This window comes from Microtus pennsylvanicus, chromosome 7 (genome assembly GCF_037038515.1).
Source record: "Microtus pennsylvanicus isolate mMicPen1 chromosome 7, mMicPen1.hap1, whole genome shotgun sequence".
NCBI lineage: Eukaryota > Metazoa > Chordata > Mammalia > Rodentia > Cricetidae > Microtus > Microtus pennsylvanicus.
In genome coordinates, this window is record NC_134585.1 from 57,726,925 (window position 1) to 57,747,816 (window position 20,892).

General features: G+C 52.4%; 2 protein-coding genes across 2 annotated transcripts in view; both read left to right on the forward strand.

The window, feature by feature from the left end:
* The window catches only part of Kif6 (kinesin family member 6), a 324,667-nt gene extending 317,316 nt beyond the window's left edge, over nucleotides 1–7,351 (forward strand). The window contains exon 23 of the mRNA XM_075978949.1: nucleotides 4,883–7,351. Within this exon, the coding sequence (XP_075835064.1) occupies nucleotides 4,883–4,899 (17 nt within the window). The 3' untranslated portion in view covers nucleotides 4,900–7,351. The remainder of the gene's footprint in view (nucleotides 1–4,882) is intronic.
* Nucleotides 7,352–11,953: 4,602 nt separating this feature from the next.
* Nucleotides 11,954–20,892, forward strand: Kcnk16 (potassium two pore domain channel subfamily K member 16). The gene is given in 11 exon segments (XM_075979155.1): nucleotides 11,954–11,959; nucleotides 14,697–14,787; nucleotides 14,936–15,103; nucleotides 15,106–15,189; nucleotides 19,100–19,207; nucleotides 19,999–20,055; nucleotides 20,058–20,154; nucleotides 20,229–20,305; nucleotides 20,308–20,406; nucleotides 20,634–20,680; nucleotides 20,728–20,892. Coding segments are annotated over 11 exon segments (999 nt in total).

The following is a 20,892-nucleotide window of genomic DNA, read 5'->3' on the forward strand; positions in this document are numbered from 1 at the left end:
CCCTGCTTGTTAATTCTCTCGGCAAATGCCACACCCAGAAATGATTTTTCTGACATCTTAGGTACTTTCAGTCCAATCGAGTTGACTACTAAAGTTCCCCTAGAGCCCACTAGGAAGCAGCACTCCCCCCTCAGAGCCCACAAGGAAGCAGCATCCCCCCCCAGAGCCCACAAGGAAAAAGCATCCCCCCCAGAGCCCACAAGGAAACAGCATCCCCCCCTCTCCACTCCCCCCAGAGCCCACAAGGAAGCAGCATCCCCCCCTCTCCACTCCCCCCAGAGCCCACAAGGAAGCAGCATCCCCCCTCTCCACCCCCCCAGAGCCCACAAGGAAGCAGCATCCCCCCTCTCCACCCCCTCCCCAGAGCCCACAAGGAAGCAGCATCCCCCCTCTCCACCCCCTCCCCAGAGCCCACAAGGAAGCAGCATCCCCCCTCTCCACCCCCTCCCCAGAGCCCACAAGGAAGCAGCATCCCCCCTCTCCACCCCCTCCCCAGAGCCCACAAGGAAGCAGCATCCCCCCTCTCCACCCCCCCAGAGCCCACAAGGAAGCAGCATCCCCCCCTCTCCACCCCCCCAGAGCCCACAAGGAAGCAGCATCCCCCCTCTCCACCCCCTCCCCAGAGCCCACAAGGAAGCAGCATCCCCCCTCTCCACCCCCCCCAGAGCCCACAAGGAAGCAGCATCCCCCCTCTTCCACCCCCCCAGAGCCCACAAGGAAGCAGCATCCCCCCTCTCCACCCCCCCAGAGCCCACAAGGAAGCAGCATCCCCCCTCTCCACCCCCCCAGAGCCCACAAGGAAGCAGCATCCCCCCTCTCCACCCCCCCCAGAGCCCACAAGGAAGCAGCATCCCCCCTCTCCACCCCCTCCCCAGAGCCCACAAGGAAGCAGCATCCCCCCCTCTCCACCCCCTCCCCAGAGCCCACAAGGAAGCAGCATCCCTCCTCTCCACCCCCCCAGAGCCCACAAGGAAGCAGCATCCCCCCTCTCCACCCCCCCCAGAGCCCACAAGGAAGCAGCATCCCCCCTCTCCACCCCTCCCCCAGAGCCCACAAGGAAGCAGCATCCCCCCTCTCCACCCCTCCCAGAGCCCACAAGGAAGCAGTATTTTTAAGTTGTGCTGCAACCACCTTTGTAATAAGAGAAATGTCACCCAACTCTCATGGGGAAAGAGATGCGAGCCCAAGGTTGGTGTCAGCGAGGACTTTCCGGCTGGCACTGTCCTTTACAGTCTAGAGAGCCACAAGCCAGGGCACTTCACTTTTCCTTTTGTTTTTCGAGACAGGGTTTCTCTCTATAGCCCTGGTCCTCACTTTGTAGACCATGCTGGCCCTGAACTCAAAGACTTGCCTGCGCTGTCCCCCTAGTGTTGGAGTGAAGGTGTGTGCCACCACCACCTGGCATGAGCACTTTACTTAAGACAAGTATCAGGACTGGGGAGAGATCCCCATAGGTAATGTGTGCTGCGCAGACACAAGGACCCAAGTGTCATCCCCAGAACCAATATAAACAGCTGGGCATGGACACACACATTCATAACCCAGCGCTGGGGAAGCAGGGACAGACAGGCCCCTCCCTGGTCTCATAACCCCAGTGCTGGGGAAGCAGGGACAGACAGGCCCCTCCCTGGTCTCTCTGGCCAGCCTAGGTGGGAAACCCTGTCTGAAAAAACAAGGTGGGACCAGTGAGGTGGTTCAGCAGGTGAAGGTGCTTATTGCCAAGCCAGATGGCTTTGATCCCCAGTACCCATGGGGAACAGCGACAACCAGCCCCCCCTCAATCCACAAGTTGTCCTCTGAGCTCCACATGCAGGCCACAGCACCCATTCTAAGTTCATTAATTAAGCAAAAATTAGATGGATGCCAGCCCAGTAACAATACCAAAGATTAAACTCTGGCCTCCACATGCACACATGTGCACCAGCACACAACTCACATATGCACACGCACATAGACACACGTGTGCACACAGGAACACACCTACACAGAGACTAGTCAGAACTGACAAAGTTTTTCATTTATAGTAGTGCATTTTTTGTTCCTGACACACAAGAAGACACACACACACAGAGGCACGATCTGGACCCTTGTTCTGACAAGTAAGGGACCTGAGGCTCGCTGCACTTGAAGATGCTGCCTAAGGTTAGACAGCTAATGCCAAAGCCAAGGAAGCCTGTGTTCTGCTCTCTCCACTGACCCACACTGTCTGGAAAGCCGCAGCCAGCAAGGGCTGCCCCCTCCGCTGTGCCTCTTGGCCTGGGGGTCCGGGGGACCAGGATGGGAGTGCTGTTCTCCAAACAGTCAGAAACCTGGGAGTAATTCATCAAATCACACACCACACACAAGTCCCACGATCAAGCTGCTATTCCCAAAGGGGAAAATAAAAGCCTCCTGGTTTCTTAGTGACCGTGCAGACTCAAGGGAAGCCATGGAGAGGGGGACACCGGGCCATCCCCTCGCCCAGGTCAGACCTAACTAGACAGGGCAGATGGCCCAGGGCCCACTGTGTGGCCTTGTGTATGAAGCTCACTTCTCAGGCTTGCTGTCAGGCAAACTGCAGGCAAGCCAGCAACTTCCCAGCCAAAGCAAACACTCTGCCCTGCCTGGGTCTCCCTGATCTTCATTTGGGTTGCTACCCTGTCAGGGCTTCTTCCCAGCACTCATTACTAGGAATTTGTGACTTCAGTGGCAACAGGAGCCCAAAGCAGGCAATTTAACATAAGGCTCCCTGTTCTGAGAATGCACCAAGATCCAGCATGAATCGGCTTGATTTAGAATCCAGAAAAATGCCAGCAAATGTTTAAATTCCTGCTAGGGGCCCCCGCAGACAGGTATATGTGCCCCATAGGGGCATTAGTCATCCGTGGAGTCAAAGCCGCCTTCCGCTGCCAAGCATGGGTTGAGCAGCGGAGGAAATGGGGTTAGCTCCTTTCTGCAGCCTCTTTTATAATCTTCCTTAATCTTCCAATTTGGAAGTGTTAACATTAACATTCAAATGTCCCTTGGAGCAACCCATAACCACAAGTCCTTTTTCTCCAAGAGGTGCCAGGGAAAGCCCCTACCAAGGAGCCTTGAACTCCTGCTTGGGAGCCTTCCAGGGGTCAGAGAGAGAGGAAGGGAAGAAGGGACAGAAGGAGGGAGGGAGGGAGGGAGGGAGGGAGGGAGGGAGGGAGGGAGGGAGGGAGGGAGAGAACACACTGGCTCTCAGAGGTTTAGGAAGAACAAGGCCTCAAATAAAGCCATCTCTGCCATTGTCATGCTGTGATCTGTGTGTCATAAATAGCAGCCACCTCACCTGTCAGTGAGCCTCTTCAGAGATAAAGTCTCTCGTATGTACTGAGCGCCAGAGTTGGCAGCAGGGAAGGTGGCCCTGATGATGAGACCTGGTCCCATTTAGTGGCGCGTCTATGCTGTCCGTGTCCGGTCCAGGAGTGCCATCACCCCTGCTACTCCAGCTCCGTTGCTCAGTTGGGACACAGTGTGCGCAGCAGAAATGGTACTGAAAGGCTGTGTGGTGAGCCCTTCGTGAGAGGAGCCATGTCCTCAAGTGGTGTGCTCAGCTCTGCTGGGTGGCATCCTTCCTCAGCCCTCCTGGGCACAGTTGCCCCAGACCTGAGGCCTGAGTTTGTCCCAGCTCTCACCCCACATGTCCTCGGCCTGGAAAGATGAAACTAGGAAATTCAGCCGTGTCTGTATACTAGAATTACCAAGCCACCTGCAGAAATTCTGGTCCCATGGGGGTCTGCGGTGTGGCCTGTGGAGTCTAAAAGGCCTTGGAGCTGAGCACACCACTTTTGTAAGCTAGGACGTGTCCTGAGTGAGTTGGGTTGGGACAGGTCTGAATATGTGAGGGTGCGTGTGAGACGGCCCAGCTGGTGAGGGTCCAGACCTGGTGGCCTGGGGTTCATTGCCAGCATCTGTGTGGTGAAAGGAAAAAAAACAGTGGCCACAAATTGTCCATGTACTCTACACACACGCCACGGCATACAGGCACACAAACACACACACACACTGTGAGTAATACAAAAAAATCAATACATATTTTGAAAGAATATTTTAAAGTGGGGGCATCTCTGCTGAATTTCACAGTGTGGCTCATACACAGTGCTGGCCCTGCAGGACTGTAGACACGAGCCATCCGGTGGGCTATTCTCACCATTCTGTCATGGTAGTACCACATAGACAGAGCCCACCATCCTCACTCCCAGCCAGGTTCCATGATCCACTTCAAGCTGGCTGCAGCTCCCTCTTCACCATGCTCTTCCCAACCTTACCCTCAACCTCCCTACCCACTGAAACAGTTTCAGATGCTGTGTTCATCACTTCACCCAGAAGATCTCAGCAGTTCCCTCTTGCACCTACCTTATTATCCAAACTCCAGGCAGATGAACCAGGACCTCATACCATGCTCACACTTCCATGTGTGTGGATGGAAGGATCCAGTCAAACATGTGCCTAGGGTAAAACCCAAGACTGCATCCTTTTGAAGACTTGTTTTAAATTCTCTCTCTCTCTCTCTCTCTCTCTCTCTCTCTCTCTCTCTCTCTCTGTGTGTGTGTGTGTGTGTGTGTGTGTGTGTGTGTGTGTGAGAGAGAGAGAGAGAGACAGAGACAGAGAGAGACAGAGAGAGAGAGACAGAGAGAGAGAGACAGAGAGAGAGAGAGAGAGAGAGAGAGAGAGAGACCAGTGAACACCATTTGGTTGGCATGAGTGTGGTCTGAGGAATGAAACCTTAGCAAAGAGCTAGGGGAGTATTTTTTTTTTCTTTTGCACAGTCTGGGAGATGGATTCAGAGAATAGGATTGACCAGTCTCCCCCCAGTGCCTGTCAGTTCTGAGATAAGTCCCCACCCCAAGCTAACCAGCATCCTGTCTTCTTTCAGGCCTGGGAAGCAACTGACTTTCTGATGGAGTCCAAGCTTTCCCTGCAGACAGAGTGACTGATGTGAAGATAAAGACCCTGCTCCTCACTAGTGACCTCGGATATGACATAAAGCCACCCCAGAGCAGCTGGCAAATTTGAGGCCAAAGGAGGAGAGCTGTCCTTCTTTGAGGATGGTGTCTCGGAGAGCACCAGAGAGGACTTGTAGGGCTGTTGGAAGGGTGGTAGTGCCAAGAAGCTGGGGGCAAGGCTGGGTTGCTGTTGACCCTAGCGATGGTGAAATACACCATCATAATGTCCAGGTAGGGGACATTCCAGGCGGTGCTACACAGGAGGATAATAATCCATTATTCATAACTATTTGCCAGGAATGGCATGTCAGGCCAGGCAGGACTTCAGAGCGCCAGATGAGACAGTACAATGTAGGGGACCTCAAGGGCTAGTGTCCCAGCCCAGATCCTCCACCATCACCCACTTGTCCTGTCTCCAGGGAGCTATGAATCCTTGCATTCTGAGCACCTCACAGTAAGTACCAGAGAACAGTGGGATGCTTCCCAGAGCTCTACAGGCATCAGTACCCTGAGCCATTACCCCACCAAGCTGTGTGGGACTGTACAAAATTAAGACCAAACTCCCTGTCCCCACAAGGAGAACACAGCTGCTGTGCCTCGGTGACACTCTCATCATTCCAGAACCTGGCTCTATGACGTGGACTAAGCGGACATGAAAGGGAGGGAAAATGGCCAGCAGAAGCCTATGTTGTGTTCCCAGCCCAGCTAGAGCTGGGAGGGCAATGGAGGGGCAGAAATCGGTGCTCAGAGATGACGACAGCTGAATCAAAACACCTGCTCCTGCTGTGTCTGCTCTTAATTACAGCAACTCGTGATCCCGGGGAGTGGGACAAGAAGACACAGCAGCATGGACTTGTTTGGGTCGATGTCGGCTTTTTGACTTTTTTTGGCGCCTTAAGCTAGGCAGGCCGGCAGTCTTCTTCTTTGTCGCCACCTGGCTTATGTCATTGGGAGCCAGAGGCAGGAGCAGGCCAGCCTTGCCTTCCCACGAACTTTAAGATGGAAAGTGCCGTGACCAGAGCCTCCTGTCTGGGTCCTCTCTGTGAGCCTCCTGTCTGGGTCCTCTCTGTGAGCCTCCTGTCTGATTCCTCTCTGTGAGCCTCCTGTCTGGTTCCTCTCTGTGACCCAGGCACAGAGCCAGTCTCATTAAACTCCTCCATTGATGAGTGAGCAGCAGAGCTGCAACCCAAACTTGCTGCTTAGGCTGGGGTCACCCTACTTCCTTATGGTTCAGTGGTTTAGCCCCATGGGGTGGGACCACTCCTTCCCACCCTACTTCATCCAGGTAAAGCCTGGCATAGGAGGTAAGACCAAACAGGGGCTCTTCATGAGTCTACAGCACGGGAATACAGTCCCACAAATGCACACTCTGGATCCTGGAGGTAACATGGACCCTGCCAGAGCCCCTCGTGATTGGCATCAGTGATACTGGAACACCTTGCTGTGGATCATCTTCTAGAGCTTGCTAAGATCTGTTGAGTTTCACTCTCCTTCTGAGGTGTTATCTCCTGGATTCAAAGGCTTTGTTGGGTGAGATGTGTGGTACAGCCTCACACAGGGTACGAAACAGTCTCCCAGCCTGGAGACGGAATAAGGAAGAGATGGAACACACCAGCCAGGGAGCCCCAGGTCTACGGGGCATTGGCAATCAGCCTTGAGGGAGCCTCCTTAAAATCCACCTTAAATCTCAGTGGATGCTGGGGCTTTGGTGTGGACCCACACTGGACTACAGTATTCCTTTTTCCAAAGAGTCTCTGCAGGTGGGAGGAGGGGATGAAGGCTTTGAAAGGACAAAGGACACTCCAGCATCAGTCTGGGCTCAGTGGAGCAGGAACAGCAAGGACTATCTGAGTTCAAATGTGAAGATTAAAATGTTTTCTGGAGAGCCGCCTGGTCAGTGACCCTGGTTAAAATGTTTTCTGGAGAGCCGCCTGGTCAGTGACCCTGGTTAAAATGTTTTCTGGAGAGCCGCCTGGTCAGTGACCCTGGTTAAAATGTTTTCTGGAGAGCCGCCTGGTCAGTGACCCTGGCCCAAAGCTAGAGAGACTTCTGCTGTCTGTCACTCTCTCCACAGGAGGACGGGTGAGTGGGAAGTGTGTTCATGTATCTCACAAGCAGAGATTTCATATTGCTGAGCAAGTAAAGACATTTGCCACCAATCCTGACGGCCTGAGTTTCATCCTCAGGACCCATATGGAAGGAAGAGCATCGACTCCCATAAGTTGTCCTTTGTTGTTTTTAGCTAAGTCTCTATCGTTCTATTTTATCAGTAAGATCCTGGGATGAAAACCTGCTAGCTCAGAAAGGCAGAGAAAGCACCCGGCTCTTCCTCTGCCGCAACCTTCCCAGAAAGAGAACTTTCTCCTATGCTGCCTCAAATAAAAACTTTTCCAACTGGCTGCCCCTCCATTTTACTTCCTGTGCGTCTCTCTCTCCATCCTGACTCCCTCTTACTCTCTTTTTTTTCTTTTTTTTTCTGTCAACTTCTAGACCTAAGGTTAATTTTACTTAATCCTATTTACAATATTCAAGCAGAAAGCTCTTGGATTAAAGGTGTGTGCTCGGGCTGAGCCATTCCACAGCTAGAAGCAAGCTTTTTCCAGTAAACAATGTGATCCTGGGGTTCACAGTGTGATCAAATATCCTGCAACAATTCTTTAACCTCCACATGCTGCACTCTGCGGCATGCATGCCCCACACCGTATGCATCACACACATACACAGTAACATTAATTATATAAAAATTTAAAAGGAAAACCATGGCAACTTTAAAAGGGGGATTGTCGAGGAGATGGAGACACTGGGGTACTAAATAGCTGGTTTCAATCCTTCTCCACCTTTAATAGAGTTTACATCCAGAACTTTGCTTGCTCACTGTGAAGCTCTGCACTGGTCTTCACACTGGTTTGGCTTTGCTCTCTGTCTGTTCCAGGAGATGGGCTAAAATGGCAGCAGCTACCAAGTACATCTCAAGATGTCACAGGAGTGAAAGGATCAAGCCTAACCACGCAGTCACAGGTCCAGCCTTCGCCTGTGTCTCAAAGTTGATCCCAGAGCTCAGCCCACATTTAAGGTGCAGGGGGGGGGGGGGACTCCTCAGCTTTGGATGTAAATTTGTTTAAGGTGGAGAAGATGTTAGGTGGTCATCTAGAAACTTCACCCCTCTGACCAGTGTTCACAGGGCTGGAAAGTAGTCTACCTGCTCCCAGAGGAGAAAGGTAACCATCAGTATCACCCGGCGTGAACACTAGCAGCTACAACAGTGCTTGTCTGCAGAATATTCTAGTGCAGTGGGGCACAGATGTTTTGACTGGGTTTAAGGTCCACTCCAGGAAGTGGACCCATACTTGACACTGCTCCATTGGCATGAACTGAGACTAGAAACGTCACAGTAGGAGAAACCCTACTGCTACCATCCTGCTAAAGGAACAGAGCGATAAAATGGCTGCCAGTGACAGCCTGCTATGCACATGGTTCAGTGTCTTGCTCAGCCTGCATCGGAAAAGCTGCCTCTTAAGATAGACTGGAATTAACACAGCCATCCAACATTGGCCACTGTGTAGTGAGGAAGGGACTTGGAGCTCTCAGTTCTTTTTTGTTGTTGTTGTTTTGTTTTTGGCTTTTTTGAGGCAGGTTTCTTTGTGTAATAGTCCTGGTTATCCTGGAACTCTCTTTATAGGCCAAGTTGGCCTCAAAACCACAAAATCTCTCTGCTTCTGCCCCCTGAGCACTAGAATTAAAGGTGTGTGCCACCACCACCTGGCTGGAGCACTCGGGTCTAAAATAGGATGTCTCATCAAATCCCTCCTCTCAAGACTGAGGGGTCTCTGTGGAAGAGGAGGCGGAAAGATGGTAAATGCCAGAAATGATGAATGAGTCCAAGTTGGGTAGTTAGGGAGGGGGAGAGGATCTGGGAGGAATTGGAAGAGGGGGAAATCTATTGCATGGAAAAATACTACCCACTGTTTCATTAAGATCAAAGTGGGGGGCATATCCCTGCAAGAGTTTCAACCACAGGACAAGAAAGGAGATGAAGGCCAGCAGTCTGCAGCAGGACTGGAGTGCCCCCACCGTCCCTCAAAGGGTGGACATGTGACCACGCCTTTCTACCTGAAGGCCCTTCTGCACAGAAGGGCACTCACGCGTGTGCAGTACAGTCATGGCTAATCTTGGTTGTCCTCTTGACACACTTAGGAAGAATGAACTTCAGCTGCCTTCCTCAGGTTAACCTCAGGGCGTGTCTGTGGGGCATTTTCTTGATTTCTAATAGATGTTGGAAGGCCTCGCCCTCTGTGGGTGGCATCCTCCAAAGAAGGTGGTCCTGGACTGTGTAAGATAAATGTGAGTTGAATCTGTGAAAAGCCAGTAAGATGTGTCCTTCCGTGGCCTCTGCTTCAGTTTCTGCCTTCAGGTTCCTGCCTTGACTTCCCTTCCTAACAGACTGTAACCTGTGAGCGGGACTGAGCCCTGTCCTTTCCTGTGCTCTCCTTTGTCATGGTGTTTATCACAGCGACAGAAAACACGCAAAAGTAGTCGGCTTCTCTGGTGCAGCCCTCATCTGGTGAAGGGCACAGGTAGTGAGCACGTGGCACCTAGCTTCCTTGCCTTCTGTGGGCAATCTGACACGTACTCAGTCTCTCAGGTATCCACAGCAATCCCCTGCTACTGGCATGCTCTTGCCTGCCTCTCCTGAATCCTCTGCCGTGACTTCTGGGGTCACTTTCCCAATGAACCTTCTCACACAGTCTCGGGTCTGCTCTGAGGAAGCCCAGTGTTGGCTGACGCATCTGTCTCAGAATTGTGGGTGTAGGGGTGTCCCAATGAACTTCTTGGTCTGAGGGAAAATAAGAGTCCTGTCCTTTCCCACTCTTAACTGTGTTTCCAGTTAAGACTGAGACTGTATGCTTAAAAAAAAAAGAACACCCCCACTTTTCCTAAAAGAAACAACAGCAATGGTTGAGCAAGATCGCTATCAAAGAGCTAAGAGCAGCAGCTGCTCTTCCAGAGACCCAGGCTTAATTCATAGCACCCACATGGTTGCTCAGAATGTCTGCGACTCTGGTCCTCGGGAATCTAACATGCTCTTCTGGCTCAGGCATGCATGTGATGCACATGCATGCTGCAGGCAAAACACTCATACACATTAATATAGTAAATAAACTATTTCAAAAGAGCAGTATCAGGTGTGACTGCGTATTTGGTTGGAGGCTTCCTGGAAATCAGTCCCATGTCCTCACTGCTGATCCCAGCAGGCTGGACTTCCTGAGAGTGACCTCTCAGATAGAGTAAGACCCATATAGACCTGGCCCCTCTGCCCCACTCCGAACACTCTCCCATGGTATCACTGTAGTAAGGAGACCTCCAGGAGCCCCTAGCATCCTTGCCTTCAACTCAGCCCTCAGCCACTTGGTTCTGTTAGGGGAACCACGTGATGGACCCTCCTCTCTCCACTGTTTCCCACGCAGGGCACATACCTAGGGCAGGTAGGCCTCAGAAAGTGTCCACTCACATCTGTTGGACGGTCAGGTGGGAGGCCTTCCTTTTCTTTATTTCAGCGTTAGTCAGGTGGAAAGAGGCCCAGGCCCAGCTACTCTATTTACTCTGGATTCTCTGCCCATGGTAGATTGGATTGATCTTTTTTTATCTTCCTATTAGTTCAGCTTCAGAAAACCCTTCATCACCCCCGGATGTTAGGCCACACTCTGCCATCAGGCCTGCCTGGCCATTTCACATTCGTCATTAACTAATTTTGCCCTCCCCATGGGGAAGCACAAATTGGCTCTGCCTGTTAGTAACAATACTTCCTGGAAAGGGGTATAAATCGTGCCTGGTGTCGCCCTCACCAGCAGAGGAGCGGTGTCTACCTAGGAGATACTGGGCTGGGATGTGGATGTGAGCGATGATTCCACAGTCCAGCAAGATCCCTTCGAAACACAGCCAAAGGCTGACAGGTTACAGAATGCACAGGACACTCAGTTTGCATGTGTAGACGGAATGGAAAGAAGTGGGGGTGGGGAGGGAGGGAGGGAGGGAGGAGCATGCGACCATTCCTGCAGAGATGGGAACAAATGCCTGTTCACTTCAGATGGGGCACGGACAGTGGACCTCAAAATGACTCCACCGAAGCCCAGCTTGGTGCACCGATGACCAATGCGCTGACTGGGGTTACTTAAAGGGGCAGGGGCCACTCAAAGGCAGCTGCATCATGGGAAACTCACCCCAGCATGGGGGATAACCTCCAGAAGATGCTTCGCCGTGACGGTGGCCATCTGCACGTGAAGGCAGCTCCAGAAATCTTCCCTCGCCAGCAAGCATTCCTGCCTCTGTAATCTCTGGGAGGACCTTGGGGCTCTGGTAACCTTCTGAGCTCCCTGAGACTTCTAAGTCCCTCCTCCCTCCAGGAAGGCATGGGGACAAGAGCAGGCTCTTCTTCAATAGAGCACTCTAAAGACCCTGAGACCCTGGAATCCTGCAGGCTCTTCAACAACAGAGCACTCTAAAGACCCTGGGATCCTGGGATCCTGCAGGCTCTTCATCAACAGAGCACTCTAAAGACCCTGGGACCCTGGGATCCTGCAGGCTCTTCATCAACAGAGCGCTCTAAAGACCCTGGGACCCTGGGATCCTGCAGGCTCTTCATCAACAGAGCACTCTAAAGACCCTGGGACCCTGGGATCCTGCAGGCTCTTCATCAACAGAGCGCTCTAAAGACCCTGGGACCCTGGGATCCTGCAGGCTCTTCATCAACAGAGCACTCTAAAGACCCTGGGACCCTGGGATCCTGCAGGCTCTTCATCAACAGAGCACTCTAAAGACCCTGGGACCCTGGGATCCTGCAGGCTCTTCACCAACAGAGCGCTCTAAAGACCCTGGGAACCTGGGACCCTGGGATCCTCTCACATTTCACCTTTGCGCACTGTTCCTGTGGATTTGAGGACCCAATGGTTTTCAGAAGTCAGCTGGGCATGGTAGCACACACTTTTAATCCCAGTCCTGGCGAGATGGAGGTACGTGATTCTCTGTGAGTTCGAGGCCAGCCTGATCTACATAAGTTACAGGCCAGTCAGGGCTATGTAAAACACTGTCCTCAAAAAACAAAAACACCAAAAAAAATGTTTTCAAGTCCCCCGTTAAAGTGGACATGCCCTTGAGAAAGACCACCCTAAACTCCACTCTGATTTGGGGTAGCTCATAAAACTTAAGCATAAGAAGGAGGTAGAAGGGAAGAGAAAGGACTGGAAGGGGGAGACGAAGAGGGGCTGTAGGGAAAGGAAAGTGGGAGGCCCCTGGTCTGGCAGACTTTGCTGACACTTAGCAGATCCTTGTAGGTGTCCCCAGGTGAGTGGAGTTCTCTGTCCTGGTCAAGCTGGTACACCCCTTTCCAGACCTAAGGGAGGAGACCACCTTCAGCCTCCCTCTGCCTGTCTCCAGCTTCCTTCACTCGCCTCTCTCCTGTGGACGGTCTACTCCCTTTCCCTTCACTCCCTTCTTCCCGAGAAGCACGCAATTCCCCATGGACTGAGTGTCTAGACTGATCGAGGACCCTAGTGTTCCAGCTGGCTGAAGTCCTCCGGTTGTCAATGGGTGAGCTTTTGACCTTGTACATGCCGGACTTCCCCGAAGTAAAGGAAAAGGGCTAGGCACTCCCAAGCCTCTCAGGGAAGGCCCAGCCCTTGCTTAAGGACAGGTCTCGGTGATTCAGGAAGCTGCTTGATCACCAGCACTCTGTTGATCCACATCTCCAAAAATATGAGAAAAAGCCAAGCAAGGGTAAGTAAGTATTGTGACTTCAGAAATCTCTGAATGTCTCAGAAAACCAGGACCAGCAGGGAGGATTTGGGGAAGATGGCTCCTCGGCTCTCTTCACGCTGCCTCCAAAAAGGACAGCATCTGTTCTTGCTCTTAATGACTGGTAGCCATTCCCCTGTCTCAACTCACTTCAGCGATGCCTCGTGTTCTCCATTGGACCCTGTAGCACAGGAAAACAGCTCCTGTTACTCTCTCATGTACTTTCTCGTTTTCTTCAGTTTTCTGTAAGGTTTCCCACCACGGATATGCACCAATGGATCGTCCTCTCCTTATCACAGAAGCAACGGTGGCTGTTCATCCTGAGGGCCTAGCCACAGCACCTCACACCACAGCTGCTTCCAGAAACGAGCAAGCCTCCTGCGCCCCCTTGATAGGGATATAGATATAGAGACCCACACATATATACACCTACAGTCTTATATGTGATAAATATACGTGTAACTAAGATATAACTATATACATATATATTGAAACTGTAAAAGAAAAGATCTGGATTAAATATGTGTCTTTCCAATTCAAAGACACAGATTAGAAGAGGATCTTCCCTCTTCAAATTAAGCAAAAATCCCTCACAAACATATCCCATTTTTAGTTTTATTTAATTCCAGATGTAGTCAGGTTGATAGCCAAGAATAACCCTCATGGTCCCATCTGTGTTGCATGAAGTGTCCAGATAGGGGAATCCATTAGAGACAAAAATCAGGTTCCCATAGGCTAAGGGATGCGGCTTGGGTGAAGGGGCGACAGCTGGTGAATGAGAAAGTTCCTCTGTGAAGCAGTAGTCGGTGGTAGTGCTGGTTCCAAAGCTCTGGGGTCTATCACACACCATGTGCCAAAAAGCTCTGGGGTCTATCACACACCATGTCCAAAAAGCTCTGGGGTCTATCACACACCATGTGCCAAAAAGCTCTGGGATCTATCACACACCATGTGGGATGGTTCCAAAGCTTTGGGGTCTATCACACACCATGTGCCAAAAAGCTCTGGTGTCTATCACACACCATGTGAGATGGTTCTAAGTCACCTGGAAGACAAACCTCTGCACATGTCTGTGAGGAGTTTCTAGACTGCATTTTTGGAGGTGGGACTCACACTCAGTGTGGGCAGCAATACCCCACGTAGTCCCAGATGGAATAAAAAGGGGAGCAGACGAGCTCAGCACCAGCGTTCACCTCTCTCTACTTCCTGGCTGCGGATCACGTGAGACCAGCCACCTCACACTCTGCCACCATGCCGTCCCTTGCCATGACAGAAGGCACCTGACACTACCAGCCCGAACAAACTCTTCCTTACGTTGCTTCTGTCAGGTATTTTCATAGCATTGAGAAAATTAATCAATTCACATGGCAGTGTCCACTTTCCGTGTGGGAGGAGCAGGACAGGAGCTAGAAAAGTATGTCCACCATATTGCTCACAGCTAAAACACAGAACCAACAGGTAGATGAGCGTAGGACATGTGGCACAGGTACACAGTGGAATTCTACGAGACCATAAAGAAAAACCAGGATACTGCAGGAAACTTTATGGACCTGGAGGTTATCATGCTAACGGAAATAAGCCAGGTTCAAAAGTCAAACACTACAAGTTTTCTCTATAAGCATAATCTAGATGTGTGTGTGTGTGTGTGTGTGTATGAGAGAGACAGAAAGAGAGGGAGATCTTGCAGAAGGACAGACTCTTAGGAGGAGGGACGCAGAGGAAGATGATGGAATGCTGAGAGCGAAGGGTGGCCCTGTGTCAGGGAGGACAGTGACATGCAAGAGTGGGCACGACAGTTCTCTTTATAAACACAGCACAGCCTAGACTCTCTCTGGGAGAGTCTGCCGTTTCTTTTGCTCTGTTTTGTCACCCTGGTTACTCATCCTCAGGTTTCCCCAACACAGGTCAACCCATCCTGTAAGCAAGGCTAATCCATACCCTTGTGATACCTCCCAGGCTCCCGTGTTTGAGACTGGGATCTTCTCAGGTGAGGAATCGGACCGAGCAGAGTGGACACCCCAACCATATTTGTCCCACAGAAGCAGGGGTGAGGTCAGGTGAGCTCAGGAGGTGATAGTTGTCTCCGAGGCACCCATGCATTTCTCTGCTTTGCTGCTATGCACAGAAAGTGAGGTCCAGTGTGGGAAGCGGGCCTGTTGCACACTGCACTGTTCAGACAGACTCCCCTGCCACAGACACCTGTGCGGTGGAGGACAGGGCAGGCAGTAGACAACGGCTGCAGGATTCTGGTCACACCACGCCCTGGGCTGGTCTCTGAAGCTGTTGGGGTTGTCGGGCGCTGCCCTTGTTTATGGCCTATACCTGCTCCCTGCTGCTTGGGGCCACCATCTTCCAGCTGCTGGAGCTCAATCCGGCGACCAGTTCCTACTGCAGAAGCTGCTCTTCCTAGAGAACTACACCTGCCTGGCCCAGCAGGCCCAGAGCAGTTCCTGCAGGTGAGAAAGCAAGGAAAGGCGGCCAGGAAGAGCAGGGAGGGGGTGGAGGTGCTGGTGACAGGTGCAGAGCCACCAGCCAGAGGTTGGATGCTGTTTGGAGACAGAGGGCGGTTGAAACTGGAGCCTGGTGAAACCTAGTCCAGAGCCTGATCCTCTGGGCTACAGCTAGACCACTATGCTGCCTTAATCAAACCACTAACTTAATAGATGTCTTCATCAGTAATGTGAAAAGAAACAGTGCATATGGGCTGGGAGGTGCCCAGTCGGGTAAGTGCTTGCCATCCAATATGAGGACCCGAGTTTCATGCCCAGAACACACGTTAAAAATCCAGATGTGAGGCAAGTGAGACAGCTCAGTTGGCAGAGGAAATTTCCATCAATCCTAAAGACCCAAGTTCAATCCCAAAGCACACTTGTAAACCCAGCACTGGAAAGTCAAGGTCCAACAGATCCCTAAGGTTATCTGGCTAGCCTTGACAAACAGGGAAGCCCCACCGAAGCCAGAGAGAGAAATGGCCTCAGAAAACAAGGTAGAAGGCTGGAAAGATGGCTTAATGGTCAAGAGTATTTCCTTTGGGGACCTGATTTTAATCTCCAGCATCCACGTCAAATTCTGGTATGATTGCAAGTGTATGTATCCCCAGCAATGGGCAGGAAGGGAGCTGAATTGAATCCCCAAAGAGCTCGCTGACCAGCCCGGGCTAGCCTAAGAAAAGGACAAGTTTCCGGTTGGTGAGAGACCCAAGGCAATGGGTGGGAAATGTCAGGAAGACACATGGCATCCTACTCCGGCCTCCTCTGAGCACACTCACAGATCCAGAAATGTGTACCAAAGAGACAGAAGGAGGGAGAGGAGGGAAAGGGGGTAGGGAGAGAGACTGAGAGAGATTAAAGAAACAAAACCAGGGCTGGAAAGATGGCTCCATGGTAAAGAAGAGTGGATGCTCTTCTAGAGGACCTGGGTTCAACTCCCAGTACCCACATGGCAGATCCAGGGGATCCCGTGTCCTCTGTGAACACCAGGCCCACATGTGGCACACAGACATACATGCAGGAAAAATACCTATATACATAAATAAAATAAATCATAACACACAAGAAGGCTGGTGGCTCTGAGGAGTGATACCTGCAGTTGACCTCTGACCTCCATATGCACATGTATGTACACACAACTATCGGCCATACACAAACATGTATTACAGATACATACATGTATACACACACAGAAAGTTGCTGTCTGTGCTTGACATTTGACAGCAGAGTGAAATCTCTCTGAGCTGGCACTTGCTATACAAACGCTCCCACACTCCCGGCATCTCAGGATGGATGCTTCGTCTGCTGGCTCTCAGCACTTGCTCCTGTGTGCAGACCCAGATAAAGATGAGGACCAGCTGTCACACTGCACTTGCTCCCTTGCAGGGCCAGTGGACAGTGGCTGAACATGATCTGCAGAGTGATAATTGGCCACTAGTGAGCGTGTCTGACACATGATAAGGGGTGGGAGACCAGACCTCTGTTTCCTTGTGACGCCCCTTCCTGGGATGTCTTTAGCTTACAGATGGGGGCGGAGTCTTAGGGAGATGCAGTCATTGGCTGAGATAGAACTCAGACCCATGCTTCTAGCTGGGTTCCCTTTACACTTCACTACACCGATTAGCACACACACTGCAGGCAGGGTACTGACAAAGGGAAAGTTCTCAGAGTAGGGTCCGTGGAGCCTCAGCACCTCCACCTCAGCAACTCCACCCCAGCACCACTACCTCAGCTCCAGCACCAGCACGTCCACCAGCTCCAGCACCAGCACCTCCACCAGCTCCACCTCCAGCACCTCTATCACCTCAACACCTCCACCAGCACCACCTCCAGCACCTTCGCCAGCACCAATACCAGCACCACTTCAGCACCTCCACCACCTCCAGCACCAACACCTCCACCACCACCACCTCCAGCACCACCACCTCCAGCACCAGCACCTCCATCACCACCACCTCCAGCACCAACACCTCCACCACCACCACCTCCACCACCACCACCTCCAGCACCAGCACCTCCAGCACCAACACCTCCACCACCACCACCTCCACCACCACCACCTCCAGCACCAACACCTCCATCACCACCACCTCCAGCACCACCACCTCCAGCACCACCACCTCCAGCACCACCACCTCCAGCACCACCACCTCCAGCACCAGCACCTCCATCACCACCACCTCCAGCACCACCACCTCCAGCACCAGCACCTCCATCACCACCACCTCCAGCACCAACACCTCCACCAGCACCACCTCCACCAGCACCAGCTCCACCAGCACCAGCACCTCCACCAGCACCAGCACCTCCACTAGCACCAGCACCTGAGAGCTTATTAGAGAATGGCATTCAGACCCCACTCAGATCTGCTGACTCAGGTGATGCTGAGGCCCCAGAGACTTTCTTGGGACTGAGAGCTGCTAGGCCACAGGAAGAAGTGTCAGTAGAGAGTCCTGTCCCTGCTTTTCCAGTATACATAGTATTCCTCACGCCTGCATATATTTTACTGAGGGATGGTACTCACCTTCAGGCACCACAACATCCCAGGAGTGAGCCAGAGACAGGGACACCTCAAGCCTTCTCCTACCTCAGCCCTGGAGGTAGAATCAGGTCTGCAGTGGGCAGACCGTGGCCAGGCTCAAACTGGTTCTGCAATCAAGTCTGGCTGCAGCCCAAAGGGGCCAATGTTTGGGATCAGGGACTCACTAGGAAATGTGTCCTTTCAAATCTTCAGTCTCATTGAGCAGATGGAGCTTGGAGGCAGAGACACGCTAGGGTAACATCTGGGGGAAACCCAGTCTCTGGGGAACTCACACACTGCACCATAAATGGTGAAGAGTGTAGTGTCCGGACATGATTCCGTGAGGACAGCTGTACACCCACCTCTTCCTCCTTCACCACTGGATTCTTGGAGACAAAGATGCCGCAGTCACTCGAGGCCACTCACCCACACCCAGAACCCTTAGGGAGGTCAGAGGCAAATGCTGTGCCAGAGAGTGGGGGTCTCCAGGGAGGGGACATGCTCCGGAATATCTGGCCCAGTTCTCTGCATGCATGGGAAAGAGGAAGCCAAAGCATTAAGAAGCTAATTCCTGCCCACGTGAGGGCCAGGAGGCCTCCACCCAGCAGATGAAAATCAGCTCCCACAGGAAAGAGAGGCAGGGGTAGCAGCCATACTTCCCATGGTCCCCAGCTCTGGAGCACTGCCGGGTAACAAGAATGAGCTGATGCTCCCTGGGACAAGTTTACCGCTAGATGGAAGAGGGCTAGCATTGTGGGGAGAGAGTCCTGCACGATCCTCAGGAGGGCTCAGGCTTGAACCTGCCAAGCCTTCTTCCCTAGAAACACAAAACACAGACACACAAATCATACACACCCATGTAACACAGAGCACTGCACTGCACACACAGACAACACATCACATGTGCACAGATAGCCTCTCTCCTGGGCTTCTAACGTTAATTTCTTCTGCAGGCATAGGCTATGCTCACTAGAGGGTGCCAGAGAGCAAAGCGGCCAGCTCCCTGGATGCCCAGGCTCCCACTGCATGCCGCATGGGAGCGAAGTCCCCCAGACCCCATCTTCCCCAGCAGACCCTTCTAGAAGTATCCAACATCAGCCTCACCTTGTCCTAGCTAATGTTTGCATGTTTGTCATTTCCTGTCACCAGCCCTCAGCTCTCCACCTGTTAGAGCACACACCTGGGCCAGCCTTGGCCACTCAGAGATTTCACGGTTCCTTCTGTGAAATAGGAATGATGTGAATTAAGAGACTTATTTAACTTAAGCACATAAAATCATCCTCCTGAGAGCTGCTTGGTGACAGCTGGCCCTCAGTAACCGTTAGCCCCTTCCTTTCTGACCATGCCACTCCAACGGGTGATCCTGGAAGCCTGGGTGACAGGCGTGAACCCCAAAGGCAACCCCAGCAACTGGGACTTCAGAAGCAGTTTCTTCTTTGAGGTCACAGTGGTCACCATCACAGGGGAGGGAGGAGCAGGTGCGGGGAGGGGCCTCCCTTGACTTTGCTCTTGCCATCGCTTCCAAAAGCAATCACTGGGGCGAGGATGTGGTTTATCCAGGTGGTGGCACAGGAAGCACAGAGGGGGCATGGTGAGACAGTAGCAGGGGAAGGCAGTGAGGCGTGCACACCCTGCTGCTGTGGGGGCTGAGTTCCCCTCGAGCTGGGCCTGGTGTGTTAACGCAACTGGCCACAGACCAGAACGTCCTCTCAGAGAGAGAGTGAAGGAAGGTCATTGGGCACTGACTGCCTCTCAAAGCTGCAGGCAACATCCCAGTATCCCAAGGAGATGGGGTATCGGCAAGTCCCCCCAGTCTCTCACACTGGTCTCCCTTCCGTTTAGTTACATACGCCCCAATCCAATCCCAAACACCTTCCTTGGTATTCCAGGGAGAGTGTTAGAATATGAGTGTTGGGCTCCCAGTTCACTAAAGAGGGACTGAATGGCTGTGATTACATAAGGCAAATAAGGATAATTAGATAGAAATTACATAAACCATCTCGGGGAACCATGCCTTGCAGGGAGGCCGAGGGTGGCAGTCGGGAGGGCTTCATGGGGGCAGCATCACTGTAGAAGAGCCTTCTCTAAGCAGAGATTGTTCTAGCAGAGGATAGGATGAGTGCCTTGGGAACAACTTTCTTTCCTCCCCCAGCAGTGATGGAGACAAGCCCCTGCTGGAGCTGAGGGTGGGGGTGGGCAGGAGGCAGCTCTGGTCTCTCTCTGCCCCTGCTGCGCATGCTCCCTTGCCCAGCAGGCTACAGAAACTTGGCACTCAGCACGGAGGCTGGGCAGGCCTTCTGGGTCTTCTTGCCCTGATAAGCATCCTGCTCAATGTGGTCTTCCTTGACCTGGGAACAGGGCTGCGTGCCCACCTGACCACAGACAGGTGGGAGGACCATTCCAGGTATTTCTAGGTAGCATGATGTCTTCCGGAGCTCCATAGGACAGAGAGCTGCAAGTATTCCTGGAACTTTCTAGGTGTTCTCAGCTCCTGCAGGTCCTGGGCCTCGCTCTGCTCCTGACCCTGGGGACCCTGGTCATTCTCATCTTCACACCATGTTACTCAACGACGTGGAGGGCTGGAGCTTTGGCGAAGGGTTCTACTTTGCCTTCATCATCACCCTCAGCACCATTGACTTTGGGGACTATGTTGTCTGCGAGAAAGAATTAACTATCCTGGTGGCTACTCAGTAGAATCTGGGCACATGGAGGTACCAGGTGAGGCTGCTATCTCTGGGACTCCTGTGGGCTCTCGGTGGAATTTGTCAGAATTCTGCTTTTCCCATCATTGGTACTTTTTGGAGGGCCAGCAGGGAGAGAGCACCTCTGTGGAATCTGGGGGTGGCTGTGCCCTCAGACACCAGCCATCACCTTCCCTGGCAGGCACAGACCCCAGCAAGCATTATGTCACCATGAACCTGAACCTGGCAGCTGTATAGATCTTCCTAGGGCAGGTGTGGCTGGCAGTGGTCCTCAGCCTGTCTGGAGTCTCCTAGGGCAGGCGTGGCTGGCAATGGTCCTCAGCCTGGGATCCCTGCTTCTGCACAGGTGCTCCTATGTCTGACTGCTCATCAGAGACCTGGACCTCAAGAATGGAGGAGCCCCTCACCCCAGACCTCACAAAATCCCCATCTCTGCATGA